Here is an 18211-nt window from a genome sequence, read left to right on the forward strand (position 1 = left end):
AGTCTGCGTAACCCCGCGCATGCGCAGACTGGCTTGATTTTAGCATCTGTATTTCCTGCTTGCTGTCTTCACTCGAAGCCATGGCTGAAGTAAAAGCTTCCCTGATTTGTGGCGGTACGTTCACCTTTTTATTCATATCCATTTAATGCTACACCATACCTGTCATCACAGCATCTGTTAAAATGGCCCTTAAAGCGCCTGTTGTCCAAACTGAAGGGAAATTGATGCTCTTGTTAGCAGGACGAGCTTTAGCCTGGGGATGCTTCAGTCATGAGGTTTTAGGCTGGAGGGCTGGAGAAGAGAGACTGTAAAGCTCTCGTTGACGTTAAAATAACATCTTAACTCCTGTGTTAATGTTATACAGTTCTAGCGGCGTTCCTGTCTTCGGCCGCGCTTGCATTTGTTGAAGATCTAGATGACACGTAAGTGATGCACCCCTCCTTCAATATTTCACCTTCCTGCTGCTGTGACATTATAACGTGCTCGTGCAATGCAACTTCCGAATAACGCTTTACCAACAGCCTTGATGTGGGTACAAATCAGAGTTTAGTTCAGTGCTTCTTCTCTGTTGAAGGAGAAGCATATATCAAGTTTGGCTTTTTTTTTCTAACTTGCATTTGATGCAATTTTAACCATATTTTTAAGGGTTCATCAAATTTTTTCCAAAGTGCTACATGATTGTAATTAAACAGAGGGTTGTGTAAAGCAGGAAAAAAAAAAAAAAACATGATTTCATTTCAGGTTTCCAGTTACACAGTGCTTTTTTAATTGGATGCCTGTGGTGGGAAATCTGTAGAGATTTAGTCTCTTGTGTTTTTTTGTGTTTGTGAGTCTGTTTTTGTAATTACTGTAGGGGGCCTTTTTCTGCAACTTCCTTAAGATAATTACCCTCATCCACATAACTTGAACAGTAATTGTTCTTCTGTCTGCTCTGGCATTATTTCTTTTAGATTTAAAGACACCAGAGTGAATGATATCTGGCTGGTTGATGTGAGTCTGACACACACACACACACACACACACACACACACACACACACACACACACACACACACACAAATAAATAAACTAAGTCTGGGTCCATTCAGCTATGCTTTACTTCATATACACCACGCCACTTTCCCGGATCATCCCTTGCGGAAGTGGCAGCAGTCGTGGTGGGATGTAGGAGGGCGGGGGCCGGAGGGGGTTTGCAGACTGTCCTCTGTGTTTGTGATTAGAGAATGAGAAGTCATGCATGCCGGTCAAAGCCAGGGGGCTCGGAGGGGTTTATATCAGAGTTTGTGTCTGGGTCCATAAAAGCAAATCAAGCTCAAGCACCAAAGCTGCTTTCACTCCTAGTTTGGGTTGCAGGAGTTCAATACTGTGTCAAATGGTTTTATAGATGATTTATAGATTTCTCATACACACTCTATGTTCAGAACTGAGTAATTATGGAATACTTTACAATTCAATTCACAAAGTTCAAAGTGGAAAATTGTCAAAACGACAATAAACCCACTATACAATACCTGCTCAGCACCAAACAGACACCGTTTGCTATTAGCTGGTGAACATAGTGGAGCATTTAGCAGCTAAAGAGACGGATGCTTCCCTCAGGAGTTGGTGGAGACCAAAAACATAGTCCATATCCACAATGTTCCACCACCGGCATTGCTCCGTTGCCTCCGGAAATTCTGCCACATTTCACTTTTTTTTACCTTCCGCTATCTTTGTGTTGGCATTTTAAACTCCAGTGGATTTATGAGGACTATGGTTAACTGCTCCTCAGATCTCTGCAGGGTAAATCCAGACAGCTAGCTAGACTATCTGTCCAATCTGAGTTTTCTGTTGCACGACTAAAACAACTTTTGAACGTACACACGTTCCACCAAAGCAAGTTCCTTCCCGAGGCTATTTTGCAGCTCCTCCGTCCAGCGCTTAGCGCCGGCCATGACAATTGTGATTGGTTTATAGAAATGCTAATTAACCAGAGCACGTTTTTCTCCCATCCCGGAATGCTGTGGAGGAAGGTCTGGCAAAGCGAGACTACCGAAAACAGAGCATAAATTGGGAGTGAATAGGCTTACATTCGCAAAGTGGACACAAAAATGACTCCAAATAAATGATAATGTTGCTCCGTAACTGCTGGACGTGTAAATAAGTTACTGTTTGTTAAGTTAAGTTCGTCATATCAACTTAAAAGACATGTCAATGTTGTGTTCACAACTTGTTTCCGCTGGCCAACGAATCAGTTTTTACAGGTTTAAGAGGTGTCCTAAGTAGCCCTTCATCTGATCCTAATTAGCATCAGTGCATTCAAATGAACCCAGCTACTGCCATGAACAATACGTCTCAAGTTTTGAATGTTTCCATTGTTGTTGTTGTTTTGTACATACCGTAAAGAATCCATTCCACAATATCAGGTAGTCTTTCACAGTACAATAGTGGCAACAACACAGCACAAGCAAAGCTCAAGGACATATACACAAAGAGGCAAGACAATCATTTTAATCCATTTTAGCACACACCATTAAACAACACCACTACCAAGTATTTCATCTAGTTGGCATACTTTCAAATAAGGTGAACGTTTGGTCAATGTTATAGCTGTAGTGACAATGTAGTATCTCTGGTGTAAGATGAAATGGAAATAAACATGTAAAAATGAAATTTGTTTAAAAAAACAACTTGTACAGATAATGATAAAACATAATGGGGACAACATGTTGCACACAATCTAAACATTGCTTCCTTGTCCTGAACATTTTTTTAGTTCTATGCGCCGTGGTGTGGCTACTGTAAAAAACTCGAGTCAGTATGGCATGATGTGGGAGTCGAACTGAAGAGCTCTGGGTCACCGGTCCGTGTGGGAAAGATGGATGCCACTGCTTACTCTGGTGAGTTAATGATGAAGGTCTTACCTTGGAGCCTGTTTGTCCCCAGGGGATTATTTCATGTGCTGGAGACAAAGATAGAGCAAACTAATTGACTGTGTTGTTGAACAACATGACGATGCCTGTATGTGAAAAGGCTTTCTGGTCTTATTGAAAGCCCCCATAAACAATTTTAAAGGTGTATTTAGTTTTTTTTTTTTGTTGTTGTGACTTTATCATAATATCTCAATATTATGATATATTTTTACCATAATAATCATACAGAGAAAGATGAGTGTTATGAGTAAATACACAATAATCATCCATTAAATGATGCATGCCGTGCCTTAGGAGTAATCCATGGACACGTATCGTTTAATACAGGGGTGTCAAACTCAAGTTCCCTAAGGGCTGCACTAGAAAATGAGAATCCCATCAAGGGCCAGACATAGAGTGTATTGCTTTTATGTCATGGGAAAAGTCAAAAATCTTTGACTGAATTATTGCATGTCTCATATAGTCTTCTCACTTACAGTTTGATCGACAAAAATGGCGAAGGAAATGCCAAAAACGGTTGGAAAAAGCTTAAAAACAACTTTGTGAAAAGTGAGAAAAAGTAGGTGGGCCAAAATGTTTTGTGAACCTAAATGTAGATAGGGGCCGGATCAAAATTAGCAAGGGGCCGGATTTGGCCTGCGGGCCTTGAGTTTGACACGTGTGGTTTAATACACTGATTGACAGACTGCAACCTTATTTATATTTCACGGGACTTTTTAAAGGAATAGTCAAAAAGATTTTGGAAATGCACTTAGATTGTAGTTGAGCCGACGCCCTGCTAGTTGAGTCCCCGCAACGCTACCAAAATGCATTGCACGGCTGCTCCCATAGGAATGAATGGGAAGTGGGGAAATGACGCTGACAATGGACACGTCCCTTCAGATGAGAGTTAGAATGTGACCAGTCTCGTTAGCTGTCCCTTAAATATGAGGCTACAGCTAACAGCCAGTTGGTTTAGCTTAGCCTGGCTTTGTATTTTCTGTTGCGGCGTGAGAGTGTTATCAGTTTTCTCATCTAACTATCGTCAAGAAAGAGAATATGAGAACAGGATACCTAAAACCTTTTAAAGAAAAAGATGGTTCTCACGATAATTGTTTTGCTGTATATTTTTTTTCTATGTTACAGGAATGGCATCAGAGTTCGGTGTCCGTGGTTACCCCACAATAAAACTGTAAGTGACAATTTAAGCTTTGTACATCAGATATAGCTCAGCCTACCCCTGTCTCAACTTTCATTTAAATTAAAGGTCATTTTGAACTTAAAAGCCACAGATGACTGTTTTACTTTGATTTGAAACTTTGTGTAATCATACATTATATATATTTTCTTTAAATTGCTGTAATTTTCTTTACCACTCAGTGCAGCTTTGAATAGGCTTTAAAAATCCATATGAGATTAAAAGGCTTATTGAATTTTGTACCGACCTACAGGGTCTGGACACAGAATGATAATTAGTCTAATACAGTATATCTGCAGATTTCGCTATCTCTGTGAAGCCTATCTCTGTGAAGCCGTAGTGTTAAGTATTTGTTAAGCTCTTGTGTCAAAGAGGCATTGATTCAACTCTACAGTAATTGTTGAGGCTGGAATTTGGTGTTATATTATACTATATTGTATAAATGTTTTTACTTAAATTTGTAGTGTGTTATTATCAGGATCCTTTTACCCCTATGTCGTCTTTTTTTCCCCCTTGAGGTTTGGCGTGTTGAGATGCCGTTAAATGACTTATTCAGGAGGGAACAAGGTGTTGCTGCTTCCTTAAGGCATAACTAAGTGACAAACTGTTCACACTCTTTGGGCTTAAATTTTATTAGGGTTTTTTTGGCACTCCTGGATGCTGTTAATTATACGTTGCGTGGGCAATAAATTGTGTTTTAAAATCGGCTTTAGCAATTCAAATTAGCCTCTTCTATTTTTCTTTTCTCACGTATTCCCAAATCACTTAAGTATATCTTGTGAATTATTGATTAACAAATCAAGAGTGTTCAATGCTGTTTCCCCATGTGAACAATGTGGCATTTCATTTTTCTTGAAGTGCAATTGGTATTTATTTTTTCATATAAAATTGATGAATTTAGGTCGACGCCAGCGGCTCGGCAGCCGAGCTCATGTTGACTTTGGAGAAATGATCGTACTCCAAAGCAGACTTTCCTCTGTTTTTGAAACAGAATCATTTATCTGCACACTGCCATAATGGGCTCCCCGTTTAGTTTCATCAAGCTCATTTGGGAAGCTGCCACAGGATCACGGCAGGGGTCAAAACATTAAACCAAGCAAGTGATGAAACATCCATCGAAGAACACAGATACCTCCCTTGGTGACAGAAGGAGACTTGATTTAGAGTTCCGTCTCCCCCTGAGTTCATTAAGCTCTGTGGGCTGATGCAACCTCGGCAATCCTTAATGCATTCTGCTTCTTGTAGGAGCTCGACTCGAGCGGTTTCTTTGGCTGAAAACTCAATAAGTGACAAGTCATTTGTTGTTGTTTTTAATTTAGGATGAGAGGATGAGATTTAGATTAAGTTGACCTTTGGGATGAAGATGCATTGTTTTGCTGTTTCATCAGAACAACTTGTTGTTGCCATGCTCAGAAGTCAGGCAGGGACTTTTTGAAGTTGGGTTGTAAAAGGTACTTATCTTGTTTAGCTTGAGTGCCTATCCTCCGCTTTTAAGCGGAGGATAGGCACTCAAGCTAAACAATCTACTGCTGCTGATGGGGGCAGCAGCTAAGCGTATTTTAGCTACCCAAACAAAATCGATATCCGTTTAGGTGTACGCTATATTACATATACAGCTTTACCTTGCCGTCAGACAGCCGTTTTGTACGCTCTCGTCAAAGCCACCAGACTCCATTGACAAAAACAGTCATTTTACCTCACAGGACATCGGTTGGTTAGTTTGTCACGCAGGAACACAAACCAACTAACCGATCGAGGCAGCGGTAGACCAGCAACTCCTGTGTTCTGTGAGGTAAAATAACTATTTTGTCAATAGAGTCTGGTGGCTTTGACGAGAGCATAGATGACAGCTTCAAATTTCCTGTTTTAATAATTGTTTAGTCTATGAAATGTAAAAAACGAGAGTCCCAGGTGTCCAGTACCCAAAGATATTCTGTTTACAATGATAGTTATTCATTTGTTGGTAGTCTATCCAACAGAGCACCTTTTGGGATGTGGTGGAACGGGAGATTTGCAGCATCAATGTTCAGCACCTTGTTGAATCCATGCCACGAATAATTCAGCCTTTTCTGGGGGCCGAGGGGAGTCTAATACCTAACCAAGATTAGAAAAGTGTACTGAACAAAGTGGCCAAGGAGTGTATAAAACGGAGAGAATCAGCAAATGTTGACATTAGAGAAGCTGGAAGTAGCTGATATTTGCCATTTTTGCTTGATTAAACAACAAGAACAATAATTGAGTGCCACAATAGTTGCAGATTATTTTTTTCTCCATTGATTAAGCAAACTAATTAGTTTGAGCTTTGCCTCTACTGTATTATTCTTTCCCTTTTGCTCACTGAATGAGGTTTTTCAGACAAACCGATATGCCGAATGCAAATTTCAATGTCACGCAATTTAATTCCATTTTATTTTCACATGAATGTCTTCACATTTAGCCTTCAGCCTTTCACCCTTGTTTTGCTTTCGCCTCTCCTCCTCAGGTTAAAGGGTGATCTTGCCTATAATTACAAGGGACCAAGGACAAAAGATGATATTGTAGAGTTTGCCAACAGGGTGGCAGGGTAAGCCTTCAATCCCCACTTCAAAAACAAATGACATGAAACTGATGCATACATAGAACTTCTTTTTATTTCAAAGCTGTACTAACACGAATCATCCAAGCAAGCTTATCAATGCAGGCCATATTTATTTTATAGCTCAATGGGTTTCCCCGTCTGATGCTCCAGTTTAGGCCACTGTATCAACTGTGCCTGACAGATTTTCCACTCCTTGAGGGAAATCAAGCTAGATCCGTGACAGAGGGGTTGATCAAAAGCTTGGCGAGGACTTCAGGGCTGCAAGTTGTCTCCACTGGGTGGTGCCACCAGCACAGAAATAAAGAAGAGAATGTTGGGAGTTTTTTGCATCCGTGATTGCATTAGTGTGCCATTTTTGTGCTGAATGTGATTTCACTTGTTAAAATGAACTAACCTGTGTGTCTGTCTGTGTGTGTGTGTCTGTGTCTGTCTGTGTCTCTGTGTCTGTGTCTCTGTGTCTGTGTCTCTGTCTGTGTCTCTGTCTGTGTCTGTCTGTGTCTGTCTGTGTCTGTCTGTGTCTGTCTGTGTCTGTCTGTGTCTCTGTGTCTGTGTCTCTGTCTGTGTCTCTGTCTCTGTCTGTGTCTGTCTGTGTCTGTGTCTGTCTGTGTCTGTCTGTGTCTGTGTGTGTGTGTGTCCTCTCCAGACCGGCCGTCAGGGCACTTCCCAGCAAGCAGATGTTCGAGCACATGATGAAACGACATGACGTGCTTTTTGTGTATGTCGGCGGGGAGTCTCCCCTCAAAGTAAGCACCCATTTGAATTCTAAGCACCCAGCTTGTTCAGAGCTACAATGCTAAAACTGTGTATTGATCGAAGGATAGAAGCTTTGCTGCTGTTGCAACAAGGAATAGGTTGTGTGTAATAACTTGAAGTGACTTTACAAGCCTTTACAACCGTTAGACTAGGGCGAATATCCGACATCACGATATTCTTGACCAAATACCTCTATCGATATTGCGGCGATATTCTAGGCTTGACAAATGGTGCTTTCACAAATTATCTTCACACTTAGATTTTAGATAAATAATCATCAGTAATGTGGACATAATGTCTATTTGGGGAAAGGGCAAATAATAGAACAAAGTCAGAGTGAAATCGCACACAAATAAATAATAACCTGACTTAAGGCTGGGCGATATGGAGAAAATCAAATATCATGATATTTTGGACTAAATACCTCTATCGATACCGCAATGATATTGTAGTGTTGACTATTGGTGCTTTCACAAAATATTTACACAATGAAATTTTTGATAAATAATCATCATGGATCTAATAACTAAGTGGGTAAAGGCAAATAATATAAGTTACAACAGTGTGGTATGTTCAGAAAAGTAGGCTACATCACTTTACTGTAATGCAGCCTTTAAAACCAGGAAAAGACAACACTTATGTCATATTACGATATCCAAAATCTAAGACGATATCTAGTCTCATATCACCATATTGATATAATATCGATATATTGCCCAGCACTATATTAGACACTCTACTATTGGAAAGCTACTGTGTCCATGCTGAAAGACTTGTTTGCTTTGCAGGAGAAGTACAACGACGTTGCCTCTGAGCTCATTGTCTACACTTATTTCTTCTCGGCTCCAGAGGAAGTCTTTCCAGAGGTAACGCTTTGAATTTGCATCCCTTTTGAATTTTAGAAAAATACTAAAATCACTCAGAATAAAGAAAATAGATATTTTTGTCATCATAGGTTATTGATACTCTTGAGTGGTGTGCAACCAGTTGATGTTTCTTTCCATGCTGTATTTTCTAGATTCAAGTAAATAATTACATTCTTTTAGTTGTCCTCCCACACTTGCACATACAGACACCAGGCCTGCATGCTGTCTTTGCATTATGCAAAACAGTATAAGTTTCACCGTTTGCTGCAAAGCTCTGCTACCAACAGTCTTGTCCCACAGTCTGCAGGTGCAAATACATTCATAGAGTAAAAATGATTTATGGAACTTGGTTTTGAATAAAACATTTTTTTGTGTTTTCAACAGTCGGTAACTTTGCCAGAGCTTCCTGCGGTTGTGGTCTTTAAGGATGGGGCCTACTTTACCTATGATGGTGAGTATTGTTACCCTGTCTTCATCCACTGTTTTCTTGGGGCAGCTTTGTTCAATTAGTCACAAAAAGGCGTAAGAACATGTTAAAGGGGGCCAGTAGGGTGCACTCTGTGTACTGCTCCCAGACTTTTTCCTCTTTCCTTTGCCGCGATGCTTGTTTTCTCTAGCTGTGTTCCTCTAGTTTTCTGGTCTCTGCTGCTGTTCTTTCATCTTCCTCACCACATTGAGTTATGGTGTGCCTGGCCCATCATAAAGCACCCGGGGCTCTGCCCGCTATTGTGTGTGCGGTGAAGCCAGTGATGTTGTGGCGGTTTGTCTTTGTGTGGACATACAAAGCCGGCCAGGGAGGATGGGCGTGAGAGACCACAGTTGAGGCCAAAGAAACCAGTGCAGAGCTGGTACTGTATATACAGTCATTTAAAGCCAAGAATTGAGTCACTGAAGCAGCCGTCGAGTCTCTGCAAAAGATTCATAGTGACACAAGGTTTAGAGAAGCTGCATTTTTTTTTCCTTCGTTGTTTCTCACCGCAACAACGTGAGTTCACCACATTCCTCCATGACGTCTTGTATTTTGCTGCTGCTGTGGGCCCGCGCTGGGAGGCGGAAACGGAAAGGAAGCGCATCAAGGCACAATGACAACACAAACGAGCCCCAGTAGTGGCTGTTGGGCAGGTTCGGTGCACGGTGTAGCGCCCGGAGTACAAAATCCATCTCCGCCACCGTCGGCGAGTTCATATCCGTTTGCTCCACCTGACCATTACGGAAGGGGGGCTTCCTGCACCAGAATCGCAGCAGGAGAGGCTCGCCACAGAAGACCTTAATGACAAAAACTCCACACTCTGCAGAGTCCTCCAGGACCTTGATACGGAGGATGTGGCAAATGTCTAGCATTGCCATGGTGACGGCATGTTAAGCGTGTCAAGGTCTGAGAAGGGGAGCAGCATGGCAAAATGACATGGTTGTGTCCTTCCTTCCTTTCTTCTTCCCCTTCAAGCCTGTAGAAATTGTTGAGGGAAAACGCTCTAATTATTATTGGTTATTGTAGGTGAAAATGGATGAAAAATTTCGATAGCACAGCTCATTACGCACTTACCTGCAATGACGGCAAGAAAGAAATTACCCCACTCTGCATTAGAAAAGGTTGTTTGCAATTCTTTTTTTACCATATGTGGTCCTCAGCATCTGGTTTCTTTCCAGCTATCACTATGTCGCTGAATGTCCACTGACTGGATGTCAGATTAGGGTATAAATTAAACTGAGGCGCCTCTGTGTTTTTTTTGACACACAATTTGCATGATGTTCTGTCACTTTGTTTATCGAATGTTATTTGGCTAAACCTTTGCATAGGCAGGCACCCAGTGACACTTTTATGTCACACTATGACGTTTATTAAAGTGTGTTGGATGTATAACATACACATAAGATATTTTTTATTAGCTGTATTGTGTATCTGCCAGCTACAGAGGCTTGTCTATTCTCAGAATATACAAGCAACTTTTATCACCTACCCTCTTGTATGAATGTTGTTATTCAGATTCAAAATACGTATTAGAAATTCAGAGCACATTTACTGTTCTTGTTGCTTAGCTCTGACTTCTGACTCTGTTTTTAAACAATAGATGCCATTAAGCGAAGCCACACTGTCCAAACATAGCCGCTCGCGTTGTGTAAAATGATATTTGACATATTGATGGGCTTTGATTGGTTTAGTACACATCACAAACGGCAGCATCCCTTTTGAAGAGCGCTGTTAAAATATGGTACAGCACAGAGCCTCATACATATTTAATAGCTCAAATTCTCAGTTTCATACTGCTGTAAAGGTCTGCATTTTTATTGTGCTTCATCATGTGCAGTGAAATCTACTGGGCTACATGTTAGTTCTGTGAGAACACAGAAAAGTATAATTAGGGATGTATGTTTGTCTACACGGTGTGATTTTTGCACTCGCCAGGAATGTTAATAGTGAGTGTTAATGAGTGTTAATACACATTAGTTGAAACCCGGTAATCTTTTCAGTGGTTTATGGTTTGGCCTCGCCACTCCTTGTATGGAAAGGCACATAACCTAGCCAGCTGTGAGGTAGCACTTGTTTTGCATGTGTTTATTGGGATCACTTAAATGACAGGCGGATTAACGGTCCATGAATACATTGACGAGATGAGATCACACTTAAAAAGATGATAACGTGCTGATGACATTTTGTGACGGCACACATGGAAAGTATTCAGTTCATCGGTTATTTGAATTGACAAAGACGACAAGGTCAGTGTGGATGACATGGTGACATTTTGACCTTATTTCCCACACATGTAACATCCCCACTGTATCATAATCCAGTTATTTTGTCAGTTAGTTTTAGTTTAGGTCTGTCGGTCTACGATCTAAACTGAAATATCTTCGCAGCCATTATGGCGCTTACACACTGCTAGTACTAGCTCTACTCGGTTTGGCTCGACTCACCCTGGCATTTTCCATTGCAGATTTGATGTGGGTCTGGTTTGTCAGGCTAACCATATTGTTCACATTTGTGGTTTTCGAGTGAAATATCTCTGCAACTATTTGATGGATTGCCTTGAAAACATTAATTGTCCTGAAAGGATGAACTGAGGTCCCAGCTACATTCTGTAATAACTTTGTGGATCCCTTGACTTTTCTTCCACACTAGTTCCCATCCCTTACGGTTTCTTTTTTTTTGGCAACTAGTTCAACCATTTTCATTGTTTATCTTTAAGGTTTTTCTTTTTTTATATAGTAAGACGTGCTTGCTTTCACCAATTTTTTCATCCTCTGCCTCCATCTGGGTCTCACCCTGTTTGAATTATCTTTGATATTTCCTATTCCTCTCCCTTTCTTCTACGTTTCTTCCCCTGGTTCTGTTTCTGTTTGCATTGATCGCGGAGGTCCTCTGTGCCATTAACCTTCATCCTTGAAACGTGTCAGAGCTGCGTCCTCCCTGTCCTCAAAACTCTGACACTGGATCATCCTTTACTCCACCTGTCGTCTGTTTTTATTCCCCCTCCTGCCCCTCATCTCTCTCTCTCTCTCTTGTCTCCCGCTGTGTGAACTCTAGGGCTGACAGGCTCCTGTAGGGCAGTGTAGTGATTGTGAGGTTGGCGCCCAGGAAGAGAGCAGCTCTAATTTGTTTCAAGGTGAAGCAGGTTCAGTCAGTGTAGAGGTTCATCGGGCTGTACAAGCCCAGTATGGGGTCTCTCTCTCTCTCTCTCTCTCTCTCTCTCTCTCTCTCTCTCTCCTGGGGAAGTCAGGCATGCTGTCTATAAAGCCAGAACATCTGTGGAAAGAACTCTCTGGAATGTCTGCCAGACTGACTGAGTCAGCAGCCTTAACAACGAATCTGCCTTTGCACAGCAGCAACACTGAGAAATAGATTGTGTTCCATTAAGGTCATTTTGAGTCTGGTTTAAGCTACAACCTCGGGGGTTTAAAAGCGTGTTCAGGCTTTAGGTTGTCATGCTCCCAGCTCGTTTAGGGGAGCAGCTTAAGAACCATGTTAAAGTCATCAGTGTGGTTGTAATTATTGTAATAGTAGCAGAAAGGTCACGATAACTTATTAACATGTCATAATGAGGTCCCAGCTACATTTGACATCAATTATGAGCATCCCGTAGCCTCCGTCAGCCAGAGAAAACTGTGTTGTTTAAGCAGCCTCGCTACACCCGGTTTAAACCCTCCAGGGACAGACGCTGGTTCCCGTTTGCATGTTTCCTCCAGACGTTAAAGTTACAACAACAACGTGGTTCGCAATCCTTTATCTTACTTCACTTTTATTTGTTACACTCTTATCTTTTTGTTGTTGTTGCCTAATGCATCTATTGAATTATGCATTCGCTCCAAATGTGTAAAAAATCTGCCAAAACTGTGTCCTGAAAATGAATGTATGTACGCGTGGAGAATCCTTTACAAACCAAATGTGTTTTCGTTTTTTTTTTTTTTTTTTTTTTTTTTTTTTAAAGAGAAAGGCATAATAGCTGTGAAAATGAGGTTAGGTGAGCAAGCATCCCAGAAAAAACATCATCAGCATCTATTGTGAATGAAAATTGCATATTTTTTTTATATCTTGACAACTGCTTATTTGATAAATAGGAAATTAATGCTTATTGTAGACAATCTAGACTGAACAAAATGCCCTTTCATGTATGTCTTGACAACCAAACTGATACATTTGATTGATTATCTCTGGATTGATTCCCAATCTGCTCGCTCTGACTCACAATCCATTGGCTGTTCCAGACCCAAAATTGCTCTTTCTGTTCATTGTTTAACTGACCTCTGTCTATGAATGCTGAACTTGTGTCCTGCTCTTTATTCCCTAGTGAGCGTACAGGTGGTAAACACTGATCTTTCTTATAATCCAGGCACCAATACACTTTTTTAATTTAAACAGGTTGTGTCCTAAATGTCGACTTTGTGCTTCTGCTTCTGAAAGATTCGGTCTCTTTGTGTTGCAGAGTACGAAGATGCTAGTTTGTCATCGTGGGTGAACAAGGAGCGCTTCCAAGGATACCTTCAGATTGACGGCTTTACACTATATGAGCTCGGGGAAACAGGTGGCGTATGCTTAAAAGTTGTCATCCATAATGTTCTTTACTCTTCCGAATAACATATTTCTATAGCAATCATATTACATTGGTATAGTTTAATTTTGGGACTTCACCAAACTATTATTTTCATTATCAATAAATATTTTTCCAAGTTTCTAGGTGACCTCTTCAAATGTCTTGTTTTATCTGACCAACAGCTCAAAACCCAAATATACACTCACCTAAAGGATTATTAGGAACAGCTGTTAAATTTGACATTAGGCAAGGCAAGGCAGCTTTATTTATTTAGCACATTTCAGCAACAGGGCAATTCAAAGTGCTTTACATAAAACATGAAAGAGCAGTTAGAAAACAATTAAAAACAATTTAAAAGCCAAGAATACATTTTACAGTGCAGTATAAGAATTTAAAGAACTGCGAGATAAATACGCGAATAAAGAGCAGTTAAAACAGTTAAACGTATAAAAGCAGATAAAATAGGTTAATTAAAGAAAGGACCAATATGTCAGACATCTCAAGCAGTTCGGTCAATATTTCTGGTTCATCTCACCAACAATGAGTTAATGAAATTATCTAATCAACCAATTGCATGGCACCTGCTTCAATGCATTTAGGGGTGTGGTCCAGGTCTAGACAATCCAAACTGAATGTCAGAATGGGAAAGAAAGGTGATCTAAGCAAATTTGAGCGTGGCATGGTTGTTGGTGCCAGACAGGCTGTTCTGAGTATTTCACAATCTGCTCAGTTACTGGGATTTTCACGCACAACCATTTCTAGGGTTTACAAAGAATGATCTGAAAAAGGAAAAACATCCAGTATGCTGCAGTCCTGGGAGGCGAAAATGCCTTGTTGATGCTAGAGGTCAGAGGAGAATGGGCCAAGTGATTCCAGCTGATAGAAGATCAACTTTGACTCAAATAACTCGTTACAACCGAGGTGTGCAGCAAAGCATTTGTGAAGCCACAACACAAACAACCTTGAGGCGGATGGGCTACACCAGCAGAAGACCCCACCGGGTACCACTCATCTCCACTAAAAATACGAAAATGAGGCTACAATTAGCACAAGCTCACCAAAAATTGGACAGTTGTAGACTGGAAAAATGTGGCCTGGTCTGATGAGTCTCGATTTCTGTTGAGACATTCAGATGGTAGAGTCAGAATTTGGCGTAAACCGAATGAGAACATGGATCCGTCATGCTTTGTTACCACTGGGCAGGCTGGTGGTGGTGGGGGTGTAATGGTGTGGGGGGGGATCCCTTTCGCCTTCAGAACTGCCTTCATTCTTTGTGTCGTTGATTCAACAAGGTGCTGGAACCATTCTTTAGAAATGTTGGCCCATATTGATAGGATAGGGTCAAACACAGTATTAGTATGGTGTTCCTAATAATAATCCTTTTGGTGAGTGTATATTAGTTTACTATCACATAAGACAAAAATCTAAGAAATGATCACATAATTGAGAAGCTGACACTAGGAAAACAGTTGCAGAATCGTTCTCTGCCGCTCAATTGACTTATTGTTTCATCTCCATTTTATTTTGAAACTTTATAAATTGTAATTTTTGGTAATCGTGAGCATAATGTTTTTTTTGTTTTTGTTTTTTCCTTTCTTGTAGATTACATTTTTTGTGTGCTCATTTTACTCTTGATGATCATGGAGCCAAAGTCGATAGTCAACATCTTTTTAAATTACGGAATGATTACCAGCACATATCATTTGAAAAGTGCATCACCACACAGCTTTACTCAGCCTGCCTCTTTAATGCTATGTCACACATTTCAAAACCCCCTCATATTTAGCTTCCCACCCCTGAATATCCAATCTACCACACGATGACTTCATAATTGAACATCAAACATCTTAGAGCTGCTCTTGTCAAATCTTCCTTGTAACAATATCAGCGTTAATTGTGTGTCGGGACTAAGATAGGAAAGTCGCTTCTCTCTAGATGTAGACCAAGTTGCTCAAATGTGCACACAATTTCTCTCCCACAGCACAGTGAAATACAAACTGTCTCTCAAACTGCAGTAAATTGATGCTCTGTGCAGAGAAAGCTGTGCTTTCTAATATTAGATGCAGTATTTTACCTCTTTATGTGCAGCTGACTAAGATCAGTGACACTTCGCGGTTGGATTTTGCTTACATTTTTTGCTGCTTACAGTCAGTTTTTAACCAAGTTATACCAAATGTGCAGTCTGTAGTTCTGAACACAAAATTGTCTCTGAAGCAACTTAATTGGATAAACACTATGTGACTAATTAAAGACTGCACAGTCCGTAGCTTCAGCCTGTTTCAATAACTTAGAGTTTAGATCGAAGTACATTTGTGAAAACAGTATACAATCTCCCAGCCTTGTCTCTAAAGGCTTTTCAATCATTTTTCAAGTTTCATGCCCTTGGGCTCATTGTGGGGTGGTGGAATGACATTTGAATGCTCTAAAAGCCTCGTCCCACACACGTCTATGTCCCCATGTTTAAACACCAGTGTGCCCAAAATCAATAAATAGTCTCCGTATAGCTGTAATTTGGATCTATTTATGGGTCAAAACGTAAGGGACAGAACACCGACCGAGGTAAGGATAAGTGGCGTATTGAAAACAACATCTATTTGACAGATTTCCAGTACAACAGGTTTTTTTGTGGTGTGCAGGAACATTGGAAGGCTGTTCCTCAGGGGCAGAGAGTGGATAGTATGTCTATGACAAACAACCCTTTTTAAAAGAGAGACTACACTGCATACTTTTAACATCCAAAGTGCTGTACAAATGCACAGTGAAAGAATGTCAAAGTCATACCAAAAAAAACTAATAGAAATGGTAGCTTTTGGTGTGAATTTTCTCAGACATTTGGCCCATAAAGTACTTTCTGCATAACGTCACTGGATTTAAGACACAAGAAATATGATGCGTGCAAGTTGTTAGATGGATGACCTGTAAATGTGATTACATCACTTCACAGTGAAGGTTGTGAGTGCTAATGGCTCTTTTTTTAAGCTTTTACCAGAAGAAATTGAAACTATAGCCTGTGACCCTTTATAAATAACTTAATTAATGTTTCCTCATAGACTTGATGTCTAGCTATTAGAAAGTGAAAACCTATGAGTATTTAATAACGTTTATTAGCATATTAACTACACTATTATCACACAAATGATTAAAAACTGGTCAAGTTTGTATGGAATGGCTTATCGATCTGTAAATCATCAGTAACCATTGCCAATAACTGTAATTTAAGCCATTAGGGAGTGCCTTAGAAAACCGTGTGGTCACGTCTTAGGTTCGATTCCAGCCTTGGCATCCTACCCCTCTCTCTGCTCCATTTCTATACTCTTATCTGTCAAAAAAGGCGAAAAAAAACCCAAACTTAAGCCATTAGTTATCTAATATCTTATAAGTAACTTATAACCGGTGACTTACGAGAAAGTGGTCCCCTCTGAGATTGCAGCATTTCCTTCAGTCGAAAAACACTTGGCTTAGAGGTCCCGTAGTTTAGCAACATTGTAGAATTAATCGATTTTTTTCTGACAATACACAAAGGAATGATGCAGCTACATCAGCAGTGGATTCTGTGCACCCAGTTAGGCACCACAAAGATTATGCATATTTTCAAATGAAGAATTATTGCAGAAAAAAAACACAAAGTAAAACATACATAAACTATTGTTCACTGCACAAGCCATTTAAAAAATAGTTTATGTGGCTTAACTTCCTTTCCCACATCTTATCCAACAATCTGTCTCTGCGTGTGAAATCTTATTCCTTTTCATGACACCACCAGGGCTATCCACTGCCTTTACGTAACCTCAACCTTGCTACATAACAACCATCAGGGACCACCAGGGGGCAGGCTGGCACTCTCATCCCAGCGACAAGGGGTTTCTGGCCTCAAACCAATAAAAGTCTGAATAACAGACCTTTTAAGTTGTGTAACCGTTTTATTTTTTAAGTAGACCTATTTGTCGTGTCGTGGGTTTGGGTTTTGAATGGCCTGAAGTAGCTCTTCAACCAGAAAGTGACCACTTGTTTCCTGTTCAACCAAGTAGAAAGCCTAAGCTAGCTTAATGTTTTGAGTGATGAATGAATAAAGCACTCTTGCTGCCTCTTTCTTTTCGTTCCCGTGGTTGAGAGGTGATTTGTCTCCTCCACAGCCTCTTATCTGCCTGTCATTGTCTTTTCCGCCTTATATTGTGTGTGTGTGATTGTGTGTGTGATTGTGATTTGTAATCCCTGTCTGCCACCTCAGGCAAATTGGTCGCGATTGCAGTCATCGATGAGAAGGACCCCACAGAGGAGAGTGGCAGGTACAAAGAACACAAAATAATGCATGGCTCTATATAAATTACTCCCAACAGTTACCACTATAGTTGCGCTCAAATGCAGGGCTTTCAGATAAAGATAAGACTCGCTGTTATTGTTTGGATCTTCCCACAAATTACAGGCATTGTTCTAAATAAAGGTTAAACTCACCACTCGTGGTGTTTCACTCTCTTCTCATTTGCTTTTAGATTAAAGGCCTTGATTCAGAGGGTGGCGAAGGAATACAGGGAACATTTTAACAGGTAAGGCACGCATACACGATGAGGTCAAAGATGAATATCCAATTTATACATTTATTCGAGGATGGTGCACTCACTGGGGAGCGCCGCATGTCTATTCACAAGCAAGTTTATGCCTTTGTCGGGTCACGTCTGTTCTCGTTGACGTTCAGTAGAAAGGTAATTATGCAAAATGTCAGCTTCCAAATATAGGTGTTCTTTTCAGTTGTCAGTCAAAATCTCAGCTTGGTTTTTTATTAATGCATAATTTTCTGTTTTTTCCGGCTCCAATTGTGCAATAACAATAGGAGACAGGGTGTTTGTGTTACGTACCGCCTTGTTCGACCCATTCTTTTACTGGAGGGGAACCAATTAAAC

The 18211-nt window shown here is 40.5% G+C and overlaps 1 protein-coding gene across 1 annotated transcript in view; it reads left to right on the forward strand.

Annotated features, from left to right (window-relative positions):
• Positions 1-18211, forward strand: part of tmx3b (thioredoxin related transmembrane protein 3b) — a 35931-nt gene continuing 17720 nt past the window's right edge. Inside the window, exons 1-12 of the mRNA XM_028569831.1 lie at positions 1-114; positions 365-422; positions 951-990; positions 2756-2879; positions 4038-4083; positions 6572-6652; positions 7311-7410; positions 8209-8286; positions 8671-8737; positions 13206-13304; positions 17542-17599; positions 17804-17857. Of these exons, the coding sequence (XP_028425632.1) occupies positions 81-114; positions 365-422; positions 951-990; positions 2756-2879; positions 4038-4083; positions 6572-6652; positions 7311-7410; positions 8209-8286; positions 8671-8737; positions 13206-13304; positions 17542-17599; positions 17804-17857 (839 nt within the window). The 5' untranslated portion in view covers positions 1-80. The remainder of the gene's footprint in view (positions 115-364; positions 423-950; positions 991-2755; positions 2880-4037; positions 4084-6571; positions 6653-7310; positions 7411-8208; positions 8287-8670; positions 8738-13205; positions 13305-17541; positions 17600-17803; positions 17858-18211) is intronic.

Source organism: Perca flavescens, chromosome 22 (assembly GCF_004354835.1).
Source record: "Perca flavescens isolate YP-PL-M2 chromosome 22, PFLA_1.0, whole genome shotgun sequence".
Taxonomy (NCBI): Eukaryota; Metazoa; Chordata; class Actinopteri; order Perciformes; family Percidae; genus Perca; species Perca flavescens.